The sequence below is a fragment of the Mustela putorius genome, unplaced genomic scaffold (assembly GCF_011764305.1).
Source record: "Mustela putorius furo isolate JIRA1106 unplaced genomic scaffold, ASM1176430v1.1 tig00000450_pilon_pilon_pilon, whole genome shotgun sequence".
Taxonomy (NCBI): domain Eukaryota; kingdom Metazoa; phylum Chordata; class Mammalia; order Carnivora; family Mustelidae; genus Mustela; species Mustela putorius.
The window spans coordinates 21,384,183-21,404,215 of NW_025421385.1; the positions used below are offsets into that span (position 1 = coordinate 21,384,183).

The following is a 20,033-nucleotide window of genomic DNA, read 5'->3' on the forward strand; positions in this document are numbered from 1 at the left end:
AAAAATTAGTATTTTGAAAAACTGATCTGACAATGTGAGCTTGATATCTTCCCAGTTCTTTTTTTTTTTTTTTTAAAGATTTTATTTATTTATTTGTCAGAGAGAGAGAGATAGCACACACAAGCAGGCAGAGTGGCAGGCAGAGGCAGAGAGAGAAGCAGGCTCCCTGCTGAGCAAGGAGCCTGATGCAGAACTTGATCCCAGAACCCTAGGATCATGACCTGAGCTGAAGGCAGTGGTTCAACCCACTGAGCCACTCAGGCATCTCGACATCTTCCCAATTCTTAAAGAGTTCCTAATGAGATCCCTGGTGATATTAACAAATATGATTTTTATGATCATGGAATATGTCAACATTTGTTAGATCTGCATAACTCTGGGAAACATTTTCCAAATGACTAATGTGTGATGTTACACATTAATGTGTGAGAAAAAGATACGTTCAATATTAAGATAGACCAATGTTGAGTTTTTAGATAATAGAATATGAAAACCTCATAGCTATTGGTTTCAGATTTTACATTGTAATCATCTTTAACAAACTACCACTTGCTGGGTAGGCTGCCTGAAGCACTGTTTTTTTTTTTTTTCCCCCTACATGGATAAAATCATCTTTAATTTCTCTGGATGTATTTGAATCCTTAAAACTAGTTCTATATCCCCCAATAATGGAGAAGGACAGAAAGTACATGGGAAATCTCTGTTTCTTCCTTTCAATTTTGCTGTGAATCTAGAAGTGCTCTAAAAAATAAAGTCTATTAAAAACACAAAAACAAAGCAAAGAAACAAAAAGTTGAGTGCTACATCCCCAATTCTGTTGTCATATTCACTTGGCTACTGTAGATGGTAAGTCATACAAAAGAAGGATAAACTCTTTGGATACCCGAAGCATTCTCTTTTTAAAGAAATTGCTAAGTGTGTATGGAATACTATAAACCACTAGGCATTGGTTATTTATTGGTAAGTAAAATAGACATAGCCTTATGCCCTTGTGCCAACTCTTGCTTCTAGTTAAAGATGGAGGTGGTAAACATGTTTCCTTCCTGTCCCTTGTTTTTCTTCCTTTTCCTTTCTATCCCTCTTATGACATCACTGAAATAGAGATTCAGAAGCACAAAGAAGAAAAAATAGTAGTGAGGAAATCGAGAATGAGCTTTTAAAACATTTTTAAAAAAGTTTTCTTTGTAAGTGATCTCTATGCCTGGGGCAGGAGGGAGGTGGCTTGAATGTACAACCCTGAGATCAAGAGTTGCATGTTCCACTGCCTGAGCCAGCCAGGCACCCCTAAAACATTTCTACGAGACTATTCTGACACATGGAATGAGGAAGCTACAGGCCCCATTTACAAGGCTGGAGAGATGCAGGTGACCGGTCTACCACAAACCTCTAAATGTTGGTGCTACTGGAGTTGGCATACAAGGAAATACAGCAATAGATGTTAGAGCTGGGATATTAATTGAAGAAATGCATCTAGAATAGTTGACCTTCCCTAATCTGCTCCATTCTTCATGTGGGCAAAATACTGCCAGACCAAAGGCATCAGACATTTAGCACCAAGCCAAAATCAGGAGTGTTCTCTAAGAGGAGAGAAAATGCTAAGGCCCTTATCAGAGGACAGAGAAATAAAGAACTGATTAAGAGGCATTAAGACTCAATCTAAGATGGGTGCCTGACTGGCTCAATTGGAAGAGCTTGCAAATCTTGATCTCAAGGTTGTGAGTTTGAGCCCCATGCTGGGCATACAAGTTAGTTTAAAAATCTAAGAGGTCCAACATGAGAGTCAATGAGTGTCCTCAAAAAGGGTGCAATAAGGAGTGGTGATGTGATGGTAGTGAAGAGGAGAAAGGAAAATCAAAGAGAAAATAAGAGAGCAAAATGCATTCAAAATACCCATACCCAGACACATCTTGAAATACTCTATTTCCTAGGGGCACCTGGCTGGCTCAGTCAGTGCAGCATGCAACTCTTGATCTCAGGGTTGTTAAGTTTGAGCCCCACATTGGTTATTGATAGAGATTTTAAAATTTTAAAATTTTAAATTAAAAAATTTTTAAATTAAAATTTTTTAAAATTTTAAAAAAGATTTATTTATTTATTTACTTGACAGACAGAGATCACAAGTAGGCAGAGAGGCAGGCGGGGTGGGGGGGGGAAGCAGTCTCCCCACTGAGGAGGGAGCCTGATGTGGGGCTCGATCCTAGGACCCTGGGATCATGACCTGAGTTGAAGGCAGTGGCTTAACCCACTGAGCCACCCAGGCACCCCTCAAATAAATAAATCTTTCAAAAACATCATTAAAAAAAAAAGTATGGGCATAAAACAGATTTTTCTTTTTCTCTTTTTAAGATTTTATTTATTTACTTATTTGTCAGAGAAAGAGAGGGAGAGAGAGCGAGCTCAAGCATAGGCAGGGGAATGCCAGCCAGAGGGAGAAGCAGACTCCCCGCCAAGCAAGGAGCCCAGTGAGGGACCTAATCCCAGGACCCTGGGATCATGACCTGAGCCGAGGGCAAAAGCCCAACCGACTGAGCTGCCCAGGCATTCCAAGACAGATTTCTAATACAATTGAATCACTGACTGTTAGAAAATAGTGGGGTATGCCTTCAGGGTTCTGAGGAAATTTCATTTTTAACTTGGAATTGTATATTCAGTGAAAAAATAATCAAATATATAGTTTGGAAAGCAACCAATCTAATCTTTGCTCACTGAGGAGCTCACAGCCTGTCTGGGAAGAAAGACAGGTAAATATGATATGCTTAAGGTAAGAAATGTAAAGAGGTCTCACAGGTGTTACCCACAGGGAGAGGGGCACCCGACCTAGTCTGGGGAGGCCATAGAAGATTCTTGAAGATACGATCCTGAGTGAAGCCTTGAACCATGAGGAAACAACTTGGTAAATCTCTTCAATAAATTTCCCTGACCTAGAGTAGACTGTGGTAAGAGAAATTTTATCTCCATATTCAAACGTGGCTTCCACATAGCTTATAGCTGGTCATGACTAAGGGTATAAGCATTAAAAAATAGTCATGATTTTGCTCACTCCTTCTATCATATATGCACTGAACCTGATTTGCAAGATGTGCAGCTTAGTTCTCCTCATGACTAATCCATTGGAAGTGGGGCACACCTGCCTTTCCTTCTGACTTGAGCTAATGGTTGAAACCATTACTTTTTTCTTTCACTGTGATTCTCTACCAGTGTCAAATGAACTCAGTTTTTAAATGTGTAGGCCAAACTTTTCAAATTCCTTACTGGCATGTGATTTACGTCTTATGAACTTCTGTGTGATCATCATTTATTTGTTTTTTGCTTAGATCCCAGGGCAGGCTACATTCAGATATCAGAGAATGGTTTGTGCTGTATTCGAGCTAAAAAGTTTAAGGAATGAAAAGATAGTTGGGAAAGTCATATTTGTGAACTTCCTGTTTCTTTTTCTGTTTTCCTGAAAATATAGTAAGCCAAAAAGACAAATAAGGTAGCTATGAAGCCTTGCTCCTATTTGGAATTCTTTTTTGAATGAAAATAAAAATGTCCCCAATTCTCTTTGAGATAAGCATCAGCTGAATAAACCTACTTCATTGTTATTTTGTAGCACACTGTAGTTCCTGTATATTTGAAAAGTTCTATATTTTCACACACTTTATCTACTAAAAAAATGATAAGAACAAGAAGATCTTGTAACCTGTTCACAAGGCTACTTTTTTTTTTTTTTTTAAAGTAGACTCCACACCCAACATGGGGCTTGAACTCATAACCCTCAGATCCTGAAATCAAGTGTTGTGTGCTCTACCAACTGAGCTAGCAAGGCACCCCTACAAGGCTAATTTTTAAAGATCAGACTCATTCACCATGATATGTTTTTGTTATCAGAGCAGAGAAACCTGGCTAAAAGAAGGAGAGGGAGTGTTTTAACAATATTCTTGTAGTTAGACTCTCCTTTATTTTCTATTTTTAAAAATTTCTTTTTAAAAAAAAAAAGATTTTATTTATTTATTTGACAGAGAGAGGCACAGCAAGAGATTAAACACAAGCAGGGGGAGTGGGAGAAGGAGAAGCAGGCTTCCTGCTGATATGGGGCTCAATCCCATGACCCCAGGATCACAACCCCAGCCAAAGGCTGACGCTTAAAGACTGAGCTGCCCAGGTGCTTATTTTAAAAAGATTTTATTTATTTGAGAGAGAGAGCATGTGAGAGAGAGAAAAAGAGCACTTGCTTACAAGAGTGGGGGAGGGGCAGAGGGAGAAGCAGGCTCCAGACATGGGGCTAGATCCCAGGAACCTTGGGATCATGACCCGAGCCTAAATCAGGAGTCAGATGCTTCACTGATTGAGCTACCCTGGTGCCCCTAGACTCCCCTTTATGAAAAGAAAAATATAAATAAGAAAGCCCAGTCTGGGGATGCCAAAAAGACCCTTCCATTCCTGCTGAATATTGTGTGGACGAGGGAAAAGATCATTTTCTTCCTTTTTTTCAGGATGGTCCCTCATTCAGTGACAGTAAAAACTGAGCAGGGTTCCTGGTTGAATAGTGTTCCCCCCAAATTCATGCCCACCTAGAACTTCAGAGTATGATCTTATTTAGAAATAAGATCTTTGTAGATGCATAGAAGTTATGATGAGGTGGTAACTTGTACCATAAGGATTAGGGTAGGGCCTAAATCCAGTATGACTAATGGAAGACGGCCATGTGAAGACAGAGGCAGAGACTGGAGTTATGTTGCCACAAGCCAAGGAAAGCCAAGGACTGCAAAGGACTACTGACAGTCACCACACTAGGAGGGAGGCATGCAGCAGATTCTCCCAGAAGGCACCAAACTTGGTATACCTTGATTTCTGGATTCCAGAATTGTGAGAGGATAAATTCCTATTCTTTTAAGCTACCCAGCCTGTGGCAATTTGTTCACAGCAGCCTTAAACTGACAGAGGCCTTCAGCTCTTCTCCATACCCTGTCAACAGCAGGCGGGTATCCCTCCCTTAGTTTGGGAGTCCTAGCAGGAAGAGGTCTAATTCTTTTTTTTTCCCCAAAAAGATTTTATTTATTTATTTATTTCCCACAGGCAAGCAGGGGAGGGGCAGAGGGCAAGGGATAAGAGAATCTCAAGCAGACTCCACACTGAGCACACAGTCTAACCTGGGGGCTCTATTTCACGACCCTGAGATCATGACCTGAGGCAAAATCAAGAGTCAGAAGCTTAACCTACTGAGCCAACCATGCACCTGAAGAGGTCTAATTCTTTTTTTTTTTTTTTTTAAGATTTTATTTATTATTTATTTGACAGAGATCACAAGTAGGCAGAGAGGCAGGCAGAGAGAGAGGAAGGAAAGCAGGCTCACTGCCAAGCAGAGAGCCCAATGCGGGGCTCGATCCCAGGACTTTGGGATCATGACCCCAGCTGAAGGCAGAGGCTTTAACTCACTGAGCCACCCAGCACCCCAGAGGTCTGATTCTTATCTCCGACTGCCTCTCATTCCTCTTTTCTCAGCTTCCCTGACATTGACTGTGTCCTAAAGATACTAAGCATTTCACTTAGACCATCCTTATTAAATGGAACTTTGCTCTCAGACTTTTAATCAATGTTTAAATAGGCTGAATATGCCTCCCAGAAGAGTCACAGGTATTTACATGGCGATTCATGCCCTGAAATCTAATTGGCCAGAAAGCTGCTACTGTTTGAGTGGAAGAGCAAAGGCAAGGAAGGCCTCTTTAAGGTGCTAACACAATGAACATCTCAAGGGCTGTGGCAATGCTATAGTCTCTGTACTTCCTAAGCCCTATGACTATTCCACCCACTGAGAAAGTGGAAACAGATGACTGTTAACAACCACATATGAAGAAAAAGAAAGTAGCAGTAGTGATTTTAACATATACAAAGTAGAGTTTAACACAAAGAGGATTAAAAAAAAAAGACAAAGAGGATGTCTCAGTAGGATTATCTGATCTACATAAATGGCCCTGTTAATCCTTCACAGTATTGTCCTCTAGTGTCATAGAAACCTGGGGTTAAATCCTATCACTAACTGTAACACTCCATAATTTATCTTCCTAGAGCCTCGGGGGGTTTTTTAAATCTGCAAAATGCAGATAATACATATCTTCCCCATAGAATGGTCATAAGGCTCATATTAGCTAATTTATATAAAATGCCTAGGATTCAATAATTGTTAACTTTCATTCCCACTCTGCTTGCTTGCCAAAAAAAAAAAAAAAAAGCCAAAACCCTCATTCCTTCTTCAAGCCTCCTGCTCAAGCCCCATTGCTTTTTTCCTCTGCATTTGATCATGCTTCCCATGTCATACAGAAGTTATTACTTTTATTATAATGAGGCTAGGAATCTCTCAGTTCTTCAATTCCCTTTCCTTTATGAGGGCCTAGTCTTACTCTCCCCACTCACCTTCTGAAGATTTCTCCCTTTCTGGGTGAAGCTACCTGATTTGGTTTTATCCCCTAGAAGCTCCGTATTTTAGCTCCAACATTTCCTATGTTTTCACCTTTTCTTTCTCCACCAGTTCTTTCCCTACAGCATATGAAAATCTTTCTCCTATTAAAAATGAACTAATGCAGGGGCACCTGGGTGGCTCAGTTGGCTAAGTGACTGCCTTTGGTTCAGGTCAAGATCCCAGGGTCCTGGGATCAAGTCCCGTGTTGGGCTCCCTGCTCAGTGGGGAGCCTGCTCCCTGCCCCCCACCCCGCCCGCCTCTCTGCCTACTTGTGCTCTTTCTCCCTCGGTCAAATAAATAAATAAAATCTTAAAAAAAAAAAAAAAAGAAATAATAACCAATCTAAACTCTGAACTTCTCTTGACTATGGTAAGTTTAATTCTACCTTTCTCTTTTCTTAGCCAAGCTCCTATTTTTTTTTTTTAAGATGTATGTATTTATTTTAGAGAGAGGGAGAGAAGGAGTGCATGTGTGTGTGTGTGTGCGCGCGCGCACACACACACAGAGGCACAAATGGGGGGAGCAGGGAGGGGCAGAGGGAGACAGAATCTCAAGCCCACCAAGCAGGGAGTCTGAGATGGGCCTCCAGGTGGGGCTTGATCTCACCAGAGCATGACCTGAGCTGAAATCAAGAGTCAGCCACTTAACTGACTGAACTCTCCAGGTGCCCCTACTTTTTTTTCATTTAAATTATATTTATTCACCTTCTGAAAAGGCAACACTTATGAATCAAAATTCAAAAAGGCATACAGTACAAATTTTCCCTCCTATCCCTGATTCTCAAGCCATTTACCTTCCCTGAGCAAATGGTTTCCTGTGGTCTTTTTAGAGATCAGTCTATGCATATATAAGCAAATACATATTTTTCCTTTTGTATGAAAATTTTAGCGTATTACACTCTTCTGATCCTTGCTTTTTTCTTTTTTTTTTCAGTTAAAAATATATCTTGGAGGGGCGTCTGGGTGGCTCAGTGGGTTAAAGCCTCTGCCTTCAGCTCAGGTCATGATCTCCGGGTCCTGGGATCGAGCTGGCATCGGGCTCTCTGCTCAGCAGGGAACCTGCTTCCTCCTCTCTCTCTGCCTGACTGCCTAGTTGTGATTTCTCTCTGTCAAATAAATAAAATACTTAAAAAATATATATATATCTTGGAGGTCTTTTCATATCAATGCGTAAACAATTTCCTCATTGTTAAAGTGTTCTCAAAAGCAGATGCCAAGATGGGATTAGACATGCAAGAAACTTACTGGAGGAAATGCCTGTGAGGGAGGAAAAGGAGCAGGAGACAATCAGATAGTGATGCTGATTTGAGCCCCATGAAGGGGGGTCGGGTGGGAAGTTAGGAGGGTTGGGGTAGTTAGTGACTCAGACTGCAACATAGTTCTAAGAAAGTTTCAGACAGGCTTAAACCTGGGGATTCCTTAAGACAAAGTCACACATCAGAGGAATCCTGCATCCTGCAGGAATGGACCTGCCTGAACATCCTGCTACGCTCAGTCATCAGCTCGGAGCAGTCCACGGGGAGTGTGGCCTCATTGCAAATGCAGTGGTAGAATCAGGGCTTAGCAGATGGAGCCTCCCTGGACGGAAAGATCTGAGAGGAATAGTTTATGGCCTTCGTATTATTTTTAGGGCTGCATAATAATCCACTGATGGATGTGTCATACTTTATTTATCCATTCTGTGGGGTACATCACAGCATCCACCACAAGGAGTGGTACTACTATGTATTATTATTATTTTTTGGAAACTACTATGTAATTTTGATAGATGCTGCCAAGATTAAAATCTAATGTATATACTGGTATATATTTTGTGAATGTGCACTTTCACTAGCAATGTAGAAGAATATTTCCTCATTTCCTTATTAACACATGGTGTGGTAAAACTTTCGTTTTTTTTTAACTTTTTCATAATCTATATTTGATTTTTTACTTACACATTTTCCCACTTTTCATATACGCCCAAGTACATACTCATTAAGCCTTGTCTCTTTAATTTACTAGCTCATATGTTCATATGTAAAATAACAATAAATCAAGAAATTTTTTTTTAAAGATTTTATTTATTTGACAGAGAGAGTTCACAGTAGACAGAGAGGCAGGCAGAGAGAGAGAGAGAGAGGGAAGCAGGCTCCCTGCTGAGCAGAGATCCTGATGCCATCCCAGAATCCTGAGATCATGACCTGAGCCGAAGGCAGCGGCTTAACCCACTGAGCCACCCAGGCGCCCCTAAATCAAGAAATTTAATAGGGATATTTTGAGGATAAAATGAATGCAAAACTCCATAGTTACAAATCAACCAATGGGGCTCCTGGGTGACTCAGTGGGTTAAGCCTCTGCTTTCAGCTCAGGTCATGATCCCAGGGTCCTGGGATCGAGCCCCGAATCGGGCTCTCTGCTCAGCGGGGAGCCTGCTTCTTCTTCCTCTCTCTCTCTGCCTGTCTCTCTGCCTACTGTGGTCTCTCTCTCTGTCAAATAAATAAATAAAATCTTTTTTTTTTAAAGATTTTATTTATTTGACAGAGAGAGATCACAAGTAGGAAGATCCCAGGACCCTGGGATCATGACCTGAGCCGAAAGCAGAGACTTTAACCCACTGAGCCACCCAGGCACCCAGAAATAAAATCTTAAAAAAAAAAAAAGTCAAACAAAAAATGTTCTCAATCAACCAAAAAATATTCTCCATACTCTACACTGATGATTTTCAGTCTATGCATTTAGGCCAGACATCTTGTCAGCAGGTAAAAATATTCAAAAAGTTTACTTGTTCTTTTTTAAAAAAAATTTTTATTTAAATTCGACTTACTTGTTATTGCTATCTTGATGCCGCATGAGCACTTCAGATTCAACGTGTTCTAGCCACACTTAAAATTCTTTTCTTAAACAATTGCTCCTATTCTTTTATTTACTTTATTTTTTTAAAAGATTTTATTTATTTATTTGACAAACAGAGATCACAAGTAGACAGAGAGGCAGGCAGAGAGAGAGGGAAAGCATGCTCCCCGCTGAGCAGAGAGGCCGACCGTAGGGCTCAATCCCAGGACCCTGGGATCATGACCTGAGCTGAAGGCAGAGGCATCAACCCACTGAGCCACCCAGGCACCGCATATTTACCTTATTGTTAAAGTCAAAACCCTGGGAGTCATTTTGGATTATTCTTTCTCCCTTAAACCCACACTTAATTAACCACTAGATTCTGCTGAATTTGATTCATAAATGATTCTGGTATCTGTCTTTTTCTCATGATCAGCACTGCCCATCTATGGTTCATCTATGCCCATCTATCCCTGTATAAGTATTAAGGCAATAGCTCCTTTCTCTTCTTTTTTCTTTTTTTAAAATAGGCTTCATGCTATGGGGCTTGAACTCAAGACCCTAAAATCAAGAGTCACATGCTCTACCAACTTGGGAAGCCAGCCAGGAGCCTTGAGGCAATAGCTTTACTGTTCTTACCTTCTTCCAATCTATTTTGAACACTGTCATCAGGAGGAGTTTTTGAATACACAGCACTGATGATAATACTCCCTAGCTCAAGAGTCTTTAATGGCTTCTTATTGCCTATAAAGTGATGAAATCTAAAACTTACTTGACATATATTGCTCTCCATAATCTGTTCTCTTACCTAACATCTTTTTAGATATCCCCTTTCCCTGCTTTAATCTGTAACATGTTAATCTGTAACATGTTTAATCTGTAACATTCAAACTAGTTGCATTTCTCAGAATATATCATGTTCTCTCTTGATATATGTATTTGCCATCCTCTCTTAAATAATTTCCTGCTCTTTGCCCACTTGCGTTTCACATAAGGTTCTTAAAATTTTGGGTCAAACTGACTTCCCAAGTTTAGCCTGACTCCCCTAGTAGTCCTCCTATTCTACCATTGCTCTTAGTACCCACAGGGTTTATTTTTAATTTGCCTGCATGTTTATTTCTTCAGTAGGTTTTGATTCTCCGGATGGAAGAAGACCAATTTCATCTGGTATCTCCAGCACTTATCACGGTTCCTGGAAATAAGAGAAACTCACATACTTTTTGATTGGCTTCAAGATCTGAGAAGTTTCCCAAGAAATTTACTCTTGTAGTAAATAAACGATCTCCATCCCTCCCCCCACCCCAAGTTTTCCAGGTTTCTCCCAAAACATAGTGGGCAGGTCACTCACTATTAACTCTCCTTACCACTTTAGATAAAAGTGACCATTTCTTCCTTTGTGCTCCCACTAAAAGCGGTATATTAGTCCTATCCTAGCAGCAATCATGTTTAAGATTGTATCCTAAGCATCTGACACGTTAAGCACGCAATAATTAAATGAATCCATGTTTACCTTAAGGAGACTTTCTTAAACATTCTAGGAGAATGTCATCATTATGAATAGACCATAAAAAGACTTTTAAAATCCAAACCTGATGATTGTTTTGAAAACGATCTATCCTCCTGGCACTATTTTTTTTTTTTTTTTTCCTTCTTCAAGATTTTATTTATTTGACACAGAGAGAGATCACAAGTAGGCTGAGCAGCAGGCGGGGGTGGGGAGAAGCAGGCTCCCTTCAGAGAGCCCCAGCGGGCTCAGATCCCAGGACCCTGAGATCATGACCTGAGCGGAGGGCAGAGGCTTAACCCACTGAGCCACCCAGGCTCCCCGCTCCTGGCACTTTAACTGTCCTTAGACAGATGGCCAAAGCTTGGCTGTGGGAACCGCATACGGTAGGAGGAGACCGTGACTGGAGCGCGAGGAGAAGGATGATTGGCTGCTAGGTCTCAGAAGTTCTCCTCAGACCGATGCTAGGACTTGGAAACCGCTGATGGTTCAGCTTTTGAAATACGGTTTTTGCATCGTAAAGGAAAAAGATTAACCTATCAGAAACAACCAAGCACACCCCATTACCAATCAGGAGCGGGAAAGAAGCCAAAGCCTGGGGATACCCACGCACCAACGAGGACGTCATTCTCCAGTCTCAGCCAATGAGCGGCTGGACAGGGGAGGGGGCGGGGTAACAGGCGGACCAATTGTCACAAAAAAACAAACAATCTGCAGTACAACTGCCTTAACCACAGCCCTCGCCACTCAAACCGCTGGAGCAAAGTCCTGAGCAAAGCACTTGCCAAATACTTTCCACTCTCCTTCTCGCCTGGAAGCAGTTATAGTGGAATACCTTCCTCACACCAGAACAAGGGCCTTCTTTTCACCAGTTCCCACAGACTCGCAGAAAGAATACTGCAACTTTGAGGTTTCTACCTTCACAGGAACTGGCAGTCCAGCTCTACCTGAGGGGGAGGGGCGGCCCCAGTACGCAGGCGTGCACGCCTCGTGGGGGCGGGGCTGTGGCGGCCCAAAGCAACCTGGGTGCTGTATTCCTTTTGCTGGCAAAACTCAACCTCTTTTGTAGCCTTCGGAACTACATTTCCCAGGAGCCCCGCGACCTCAGGGTGGGCGGGATGGTTCGTTAATGAGCTCGAGGAAGCCGCGGCGCGGCCCACCAGGTTCCAAAACAAGGAAATGAAGGGGGGAGGCGGGACTGGGGCTGCCTGCGGGAGCCGCCGCCGCCGCCGCCGCGGAGGAGGAGGAGGAGGTGGAGGAGGTGGCTGCCGCGGCCGCCGAGGAGTCCCTTGCTGAAGGCGGACCGCGGGGCGGCGGGCGGCGCGCGCGCGCCCGAGAGGCGGCTGTTGGAGAAGTGGAGCGGCGGTCGCGGGGGGAGGAGGAGGAGGAGGAGGGACTGAGCGGCGGCGGCCCCCGCGTCCCGGTGCCTCTATGGGGAAAGCAGACAATGGATTATGATTTCAAGGCGAAGCTGGCGGCGGAGCGGGAGCGGGTGGAGGATTTGTTTGAGTACGAAGGGTGCAAAGTGGGACGCGGCACCTACGGGCACGTCTACAAGGCGAGGCGGAAAGATGGGTAAGAGCAGGGGCGGGGGGAGTAGGCTCGCTTGGGTCCTCGCCCTGCCCGCGACCGCGCGGGATGGGTGGGTCGGAGCCAGGTCGGGCCGTTCCGGAGGGGCGAGGCGGAGGTGGTCGCGGGGCGGCGTAACAGCGCGCACTGAGGGACGCCGGTGCTGCCCGCCCCCCGCGCGGCCCCGTCGCGCCCCTCGAACTCCCGCGGCGCAGCCCAGTCGGGGGGCGTCGGTCCCGTCCCAGAGGGCGCCTTCCGCGTGCATGGAGCTGGCGGCGGGACTCGAGTTGGGACCTCGGTTGGAGGTGGAGTTTGTGGGGTCTGGTCTCCTGGGGAGACGCGGAGGGCTGGGAGAGCTTTGCCGAGGAGTTGCCGCTCCGACCCTGGGCTGGTGACGGTCGTTGTGGAACTTCCAATCGGCTGAGCGCCTCCCGGGGGCGGCGGTTTGAAACCTAGCCGAGGAACCGGTCGCGCGGCCGAGCGCTGGGGTCCTAGCCAGCCTCACGGGTCTGACCCGCCGGGCACCTCTGCCCTTGGGGCCAGCCAGCCCATTGGCACCTCAGCGCAGCCCCCGCTCCCTGCCTAGACCCGGCGACTTCTGGATCCCTCCTCATTTGCCCTGATTTCGCTTTTTCACATTCCGAATTCCGCACCTTCCCTCGAATGTAGGACCTCGTGGGAAACGAACCGCGTTTTACCCGCAGAACTTCAGAGTTCGCCTAGTTCTCTGGTAAATCACCCCCCCCCCCGGATATTCTGATGTCCTCCACTCCGTTTCCTGGCTGAATGACTGCGTGCTGGGCATTATCGAGCACCTAGATTGTCCAGAACGGAATGTGAATCTTTGTTTTCCTGAGAGTTTTGGGAGAACCGTAATGACCTCTTAGGAAGCTTTTACTGATTGCTCTCTTAGGAGAAGGCGAGCTGGATAAAGTATTTGAGAGCGCCTGTCCTCCGTCCTGTAGGGTAGACGGGCTCATGCTGTAGGACAGGTGGAACCAGCTCCCTGCCTGCGAAGGATAGGTTTGAACCAATCGCCTCTTCACCGCCCTTCTGGCAGGAATTCTCCTCCCCCAGAGTTAGAAGTCCAGAAACGTCTATCTACCTGTCCCCCTTAGATTTCAAAGACTTAGATTTCAAAAACTATATGAAAGAGAGGTTTTAGGGTTGTAAGGGAACATTTCTGGATAAAGTGAGAATCAGCCATAATGACATTAGTAAAGATTTGAAGTGCTGCCTACCGTTCTGCGCACTCTGATACAGTTGATTTATGAACTCAGGATGAAAGTCGTTAGAGTCTGTGCTAATTTCGTACAGAGAACGAGAAAGTACAACTTTACAAATTGTTTTATCATAAAGTATGGTGGAAATCACCAGGTACTATACACGTGTAAAGGATTGTTACTGCAAGTAATTTTTGTCTTATAACTAAACGGGCCCCATTGTATTCAGTTGTAAACTTTTCTCATAATGCTTTCATTTAGTTAATTGCCAAGTGTCCTTGGATTCATAGCTTGGAATGTGAGGTACTATAATTAACTAGTATTTTGTTTTTGGAATATTGACTTTACTTGTTTCACTGGTGTCCATGTAGCAATCTTATCAGATAGACTTGGGGAGAGGACATCTAGTTTTCCTATCTGGACATTGGCATTACAAAACAAGTAACAAGGTGTTTTTCAAACTCCTCATGCTAACTTTATAATACATTTAATCTGGAATTTCTAAAATGTATTTTCATTCTTGTTGTTAAAATAGCTTCCCTTTATTAGGCAACTTTTGAGAAAAATTGAAAATTCTGCTTTTGAATTGTATTTCGGTAGCGTGGGCTATAAGAGAAAACAGATAATTTAATTCCTGCTTCCAATTGTTCTATTTGAATATTTTCCCCTCTAATAAAGTTCTTGATTCGACTACAGTTTCTTCTTGAGTGAAATTTGTTTGATTAGAATTAATGAAGTTTCTTTAATAGAATAAGATCAGTTGTGTATTTTCAAAATATACGTTCTAAAGAAACTTGTAGGATCTGAAAGCATTAGTTGATATCACTGTATTACTTGTAAGAAAAATCATTATAAAGGTAGGTTTTCTTGGACCAAGGATCTAGTTGAGATTTGAGGCTTACAGTAAACACAAATCTCTTGTGGTAGGATTAGTTTTATGTTCATTGATAACAGCGATTTGAAAAAATAGAAAGTTTTTAGTAATGGTTCTAAACTGTGATGTACATTTCCATAGTAAAGGATTTTACTCTGATCAGAATTTATTTTGGTTAATTCAGAAAAAAATGTATAGTGCTATTTTAGGGAGCAAGAAAAAAAATCACATGGGTTCATTAAAGAGAAATTATTCTGATGTATATAATGTAGTATATAACCAAAGAATCATTCAGGTCTTTTGGAGAAACCCAGGAAGAAGTAATGTAGCATGAAGCATGACTAGAAAAGCCTCTGCTTGTAGTTTAATGTTACAGTTTAAAAAATCTTAGAAGATTGTCATTGAAATATGACTTTAACTTAGGCTATGTTAATTATAAATTTATAACAGTGGGAATGAAAGATCACATTTGGGTTTTTCACTTTCAATAAAAATGTTAATTGTTCTTTTTGTTCTTTTTTTTTGTTTTGGAGGAAGAGAATCTTTTGACCCAACCATTCTTTTTAAATAAAATCAGGTTTAAAAGTTATTCTTGAGAAACAAGTTCAGAATATTTCTAGATTTTTTAGTATGAACAAGAATTTGTAATAGTTTTTCTTTTAACAGTAAAAAGTCACATATAACAGTTTATGGTTACAAATCTCAAGACCATATTTCTTAAATTTGAAAAAACTTTGTTTTGATTGGTAAAGGAATATTGTTAAAAAGTTCTTTTGTCAATAAGAGGTTCAAACAAACTTGATTCCATAGGATAGTGTTATGTCTGAAAACTGTTGTACCCAACAATACTGCCATTCAACTTTGCAGACATTCATTTAGTCTTTGAACCACTCCAATCAAAGAATGCTTCTTTTTGGAGATGTCTGAAAGATACTTGGTAATTGAAAGTGAAATGGCTGACAACAGTTTCAGTTTTGCCTTAAGGTTTCAGATGAGTAGTTGGTGACTATGTATGAAGTTACAGATGAGTAATTGGTGTCTTACATGTCTTAATGTAGGTCATGAAATCCTTCACTAATAAATTTGTTAGGTACACGTGGACACACATAGGCACGGCCATAACAGCTTGGTTTTGATAGATTTTTCATATTTGGTTTATAGTTAAAATAGATGATAGTATTTGCATTCCGTTTTTTTTTTTTTTTTTTTTAGATCTATGGGGGTTAAAGATGTAGCAGTATGATCATAACATTTTAGGAAGCTATCAAGAGTTTTAAGATCATTTAGTCTCATTTCTTCTTACAAATGAGAAAACCAGACCTGTTAGAGGTTGTCATGACCGTAGTCTCACAACAAAGACAGGCCTCACAGCAAATTATAAGACAGTAATCCAGATCTCATCACTGAGTTACTGCATTTTCTAATGTGTTTTCCTTCTTAATACCAAAGGAGGTAAAACAAAAAAGGCCACATTGCCTCCAGTTTTGACAGTCTTATTCTATAAACCTTATCCGTGCAAAGGATCCATCTATTCCAACAAATACAGAAAAGGGAAGATATCACATTGGCATTTTAAAAAAAAGTAGAAGTGCAGGCCTGTAGTTCTCTTTATCTGGTTTCTCTCCACTCTCACTGTCTTACTTTGGTCCACCATCTCTGATTTGCCCAGTAGACAAATTGGTCTCTGCTATTATCTTAGTCTTTCCTCACGATAGTCCAAGATCCAAGTTGCCTGGCTTGGTTTTTTTCTACAAAATAAAATTAATCATGTCACATCTTGGAAAACTGCATTCTCTCTGGTTCAAACCATCACATCCAATCTTAGTTCCTCACTTCAGAATGTAAAGCCATTTGCATTCAGATCCTAAAGTCTTTAGTCTTTACAGCCTTTATGCTTGCCACTAACTCCCTCCTTTATTCCAGAGTCTTCAAGCCATGCTTCTGTAGCATTGAATTCATATTTTCTAGGACTTGGTAAATCCTTTTCATATCTATTTTTTCTTCCCTGCATTCAAAGTAGAATGGCATGCTTTGCTATTCCTCTGTCCCTTTTCTCCTCACTCCCATTAACTTGGCATACTCCTGCTCATCCATAATACCCAATTCAAATAGCTTTTCTTCTAGAAGCCTTCTCTTACTCACCAAGTATATTCATTAGATGTGATTCTGCTCTTCTTTGTTCTTAGATGTGTGATATCAATATAAATAATAACCTGAAGGGCTTGATCTCATGGCTCTGAGATCATGACCTGAGCCAAAATCAAAAGTTGGAAGCTTAACTGATCAAGCAACTCCTGGTGCCTGTTCTGTGCTTTTACTAGCTATTTTATAGAGATGCTTAGAAAATGTCAGCATCTAAGCATACTTTAGGAAATTTATTGAGATGATGGGTTTATGTTAATAAACTTAGTATCTTTAGCACTTAGTAAATCAAACGGTCATTGGTTTATGTTTAATTGGTTCTTCATTTATGCAGTGCAAGCCTTCAGAACTTTATTTTTGAAGCCCAAGGGAAATAAATGCTCTTTTCAATAAAATTTGATTGTTTAGAGCAGTGACAGATAAACTTTTTCCACAAAGAGGCAGATACTAAATATTTTGGGCTTTGTGAGACATATATGTTTTAAGTACTTAAATCTGCTGTTGTAGTGCGGAAATATCCACAAATAATATGTAAATGAATTTAAATTAGAATGGCTATGTTCTAGTAGAACTTTGTTCACAAAAACAGGTGGTCAGCTGACTTTGGTCTGGAGGCTGTAGTTTGCCCTGCTTAGTTTACCAACCCATAGTCTAGAGCAGTGATGTCCAATAGAACTTCATGCAATGATGCAGATACATCTGTGCTCTACAGTATAGTAGCCACTAGCCACATGTGGCTCAAGGGATGTGATTACTGTGGCTGAGAAATGGCCATTCCCTGTGATACTGAACTGGGATGGTTTCGAATTTTTGGAATGAGTGGCTTAGCAACACAATTTTCAAATCCATGAAGCGACTTTTTTAATTTAAGTAATCTCTGCACCCAACGTGGGGCTCAGATTCACGACCCCAAGACCAAGAGTTGCATGCTCCACTGACTGAGCCAGCCAGGTGCCCCTGAAGTGACCATTTAATAAAAACGTGTATATGATGGTGTGGACAAGTGAAATAGGAAAAAACTCATGCCTTTCAAGTTATAGGAAGGATTTTGAGGCTGAAACAGTTTGGAAGGCAAACTGATACCTGAACTGAAAAACTGTCAATTTGTGAATACAAGCAAGGATATCTGATCACTTTTTCAAAAAAGTGTTTTGTTAAAAAAAGAAAAAGTGTATGTTCAGTAAGTAAGTGCATGTGCATAAAAAGATACACAATGTAATATATAAGCCTTCCCTTTCCCCACCCTTTTGCCTTTCTTCAGGCAGCCATTCTTGGTTTTCTATCTTAGATTTTCTTGGGGTTGTGTGTATTTAATTATAAATAGTTTACATTTATTTTTAAACAAATATAATTTGAAGATCATTACATAACTGATATGCAGAGATGCCTAGTTCCTCTTAATAGTTTCACTGTTCCATTGTATTGACTTACATAATTTATTTAACCATCCCTCTTGATGGACAGACATTTAGGCTGTTTCCAGTATTTTGCTAGTACTAATACTACAGTGAATATCCTAGTAGGTACAGTTTTTGCGCATATTAATGTAACTAATTAAAATTTCTGTAAGCTGTTTACCTTTGGAAGTACTGGCTTGAAATGATTTGCTAGCATGCTGATATATGAGATCTAAATGTCAAAAGAATGGGGATAAGAAGGCTGAGAGTAAGGAAAAGAAATAATGAAGGCTTTAAGAATTAATAATTATTCAGAAATAAAAATGAGGGTTTTAAAAATTATTATTATTTTTAGGTTTTATTTGTTTATTTGACAGAGACACAGAGAGGGAACACAAGCAGGTGGGGTGGGAGAAGGAGAAGCAGGCTTCCTGCTCAGTGGGGAACCTGATGCGGGGCTCCATCCCAGGACTCTGGGATCATGAGCTGAGCAGAAGGCAGACGCTTAATGCCTGAGCCACCCAGGTGGCCCTAAAAATGAGTTTTAAATCATTAGTTTGCTATAGGAAGTGCAGGTTACTGTTTTAACAGCATGGGAATGATATGTCTCCCGAGTTTCATATAGGAAAAAAGTAGATCTGTGAAAAGGTTTTTGTTTTTTTTTTTTTTTTAAAGATTTTATTTATTTATTTGACAGAGAGAGATTACATGTAGGCAGAGAGGCAGGCAGAGAGAGAGAGAGGAGGAAGCAGGCTCCCTGCTAAGCAGAGAACCCGATGCGGGACTCGATCCCAGAACTCTGGGATCATGACCTGAGCTGAAGGCAGCGGCTTAACCCACTGAGCCACCCAGGCGCCCCGAAAAGGTTTTTTTGATGTAATGGATGTCAGTATTGATGAATCAAGGATTTTTACTTTTGTGTGCTATGTTTGGACTGAATATGCTGGATAAAAAGTTAATATGGGGTATTATGTGTGCTTGTTTTGCAAAATGCTTATGTAGCTCAGTGAAGTTTAGACATCAGTATAGAAGACTTGAAGGCAATAGATTACAATTTGAAATTTTCTTGATGGTAAGTGATGAGAGTAAGGCTATTTGGTTAATGTGTTTTTTGAAGATCAACCTGTTCGTTATCTTGTGATGCTGGGACTGTGTAATGTTAGTGCTGCTTTTAGATCCCAAAACGAAAGGACAAGATATTTTTTCCCCAGAGAGCATTTTAATGTTTTGAGTCACTAACATGACTGTTTCTTTAAAAACAGGTAGTTTTTAAGGTCTAGAACCATGAAGAAGTAACTGACAAAGCTATTTGAAGATTTTGTCCATTTATAAATAGCTGATAGTTCAACACTTCCTGTAATAGCCCTTTTGAGCTCGCATTGTGCAGGATGAAAGAGAATCTCAAGAGAGGAGACAGGATGTAATTCAGGAAACAAGTGTGCAGCAGTAGTTTTTTATTGAGGGTTTGAATTCTTATCCGAAAGTAAGTGATGGATCAAAGAGAAAAATCTGTAAAGTCCTCAAATAATTGTTATCCTTAAAAATATCTTTAATTTCTAATATAATGAGTCTTTCTAATGGAGAAATAAACCCTCCTTATAAAGGATTTAACCCTGTGTATTTTATTTCTTTCCTTTTTAAAAATTTATTTATTTATTTGTTTGAGAGACAGACTGGGAGAGAGAGAGAGCATGAGTAGGGCAGAGGGAGGGGGACAGGCAGACTCCCCGCTGAGCACAGAGCCCGATGCAAGGCTCCATCCCAGGACCCCTGGACCATGACCTGAGCTGGAGGCAGATGCTTAACTTACTGAGCCACCCAGGTAGCCCCTGTTGTGTGTTTTCTATAAAAAAATATTATTTCAGTGGATTTTGTGATTGATGATCTCAGTTACCAAGGAGAACTTGATTAGGAAATGGATTTAATTTTGTTTCGTACTGTGACCACAGACCAAAACCATGTCATGGCAAACTGTTTTGTAGATATTTACATTTCGACAGAAAGGTGAATCCAAGGCTGCTGGATAAAGCAGGTAAAACTTTTGCCTTACATGTGGTTAGTTTGCCTTATAG

At 41.3% G+C, this 20,033-nt stretch overlaps 1 protein-coding gene across 3 annotated transcripts in view; it reads left to right on the forward strand.

The window, feature by feature from the left end:
* Positions 1-11,895: 11,895 nt before the first annotated feature.
* The window catches only part of CDK19 (cyclin dependent kinase 19), a 167,330-nt gene continuing 159,192 nt past the window's right edge, over positions 11,896-20,033 (forward strand). Inside the window, exon 1 of one of the 3 annotated variants that reach the window (XM_045080205.1) lies at positions 11,896-12,331. In XM_045080205.1, coding sequence (XP_044936140.1) covers positions 12,204-12,331 — 128 coding nt within the window. In that variant the 5' untranslated portion in view covers positions 11,896-12,203. The remainder of the gene's footprint in view (positions 12,332-20,033) is intronic. The other 2 variants (XM_004753509.2, XM_013056706.2) reach the window with 2 other exon arrangements.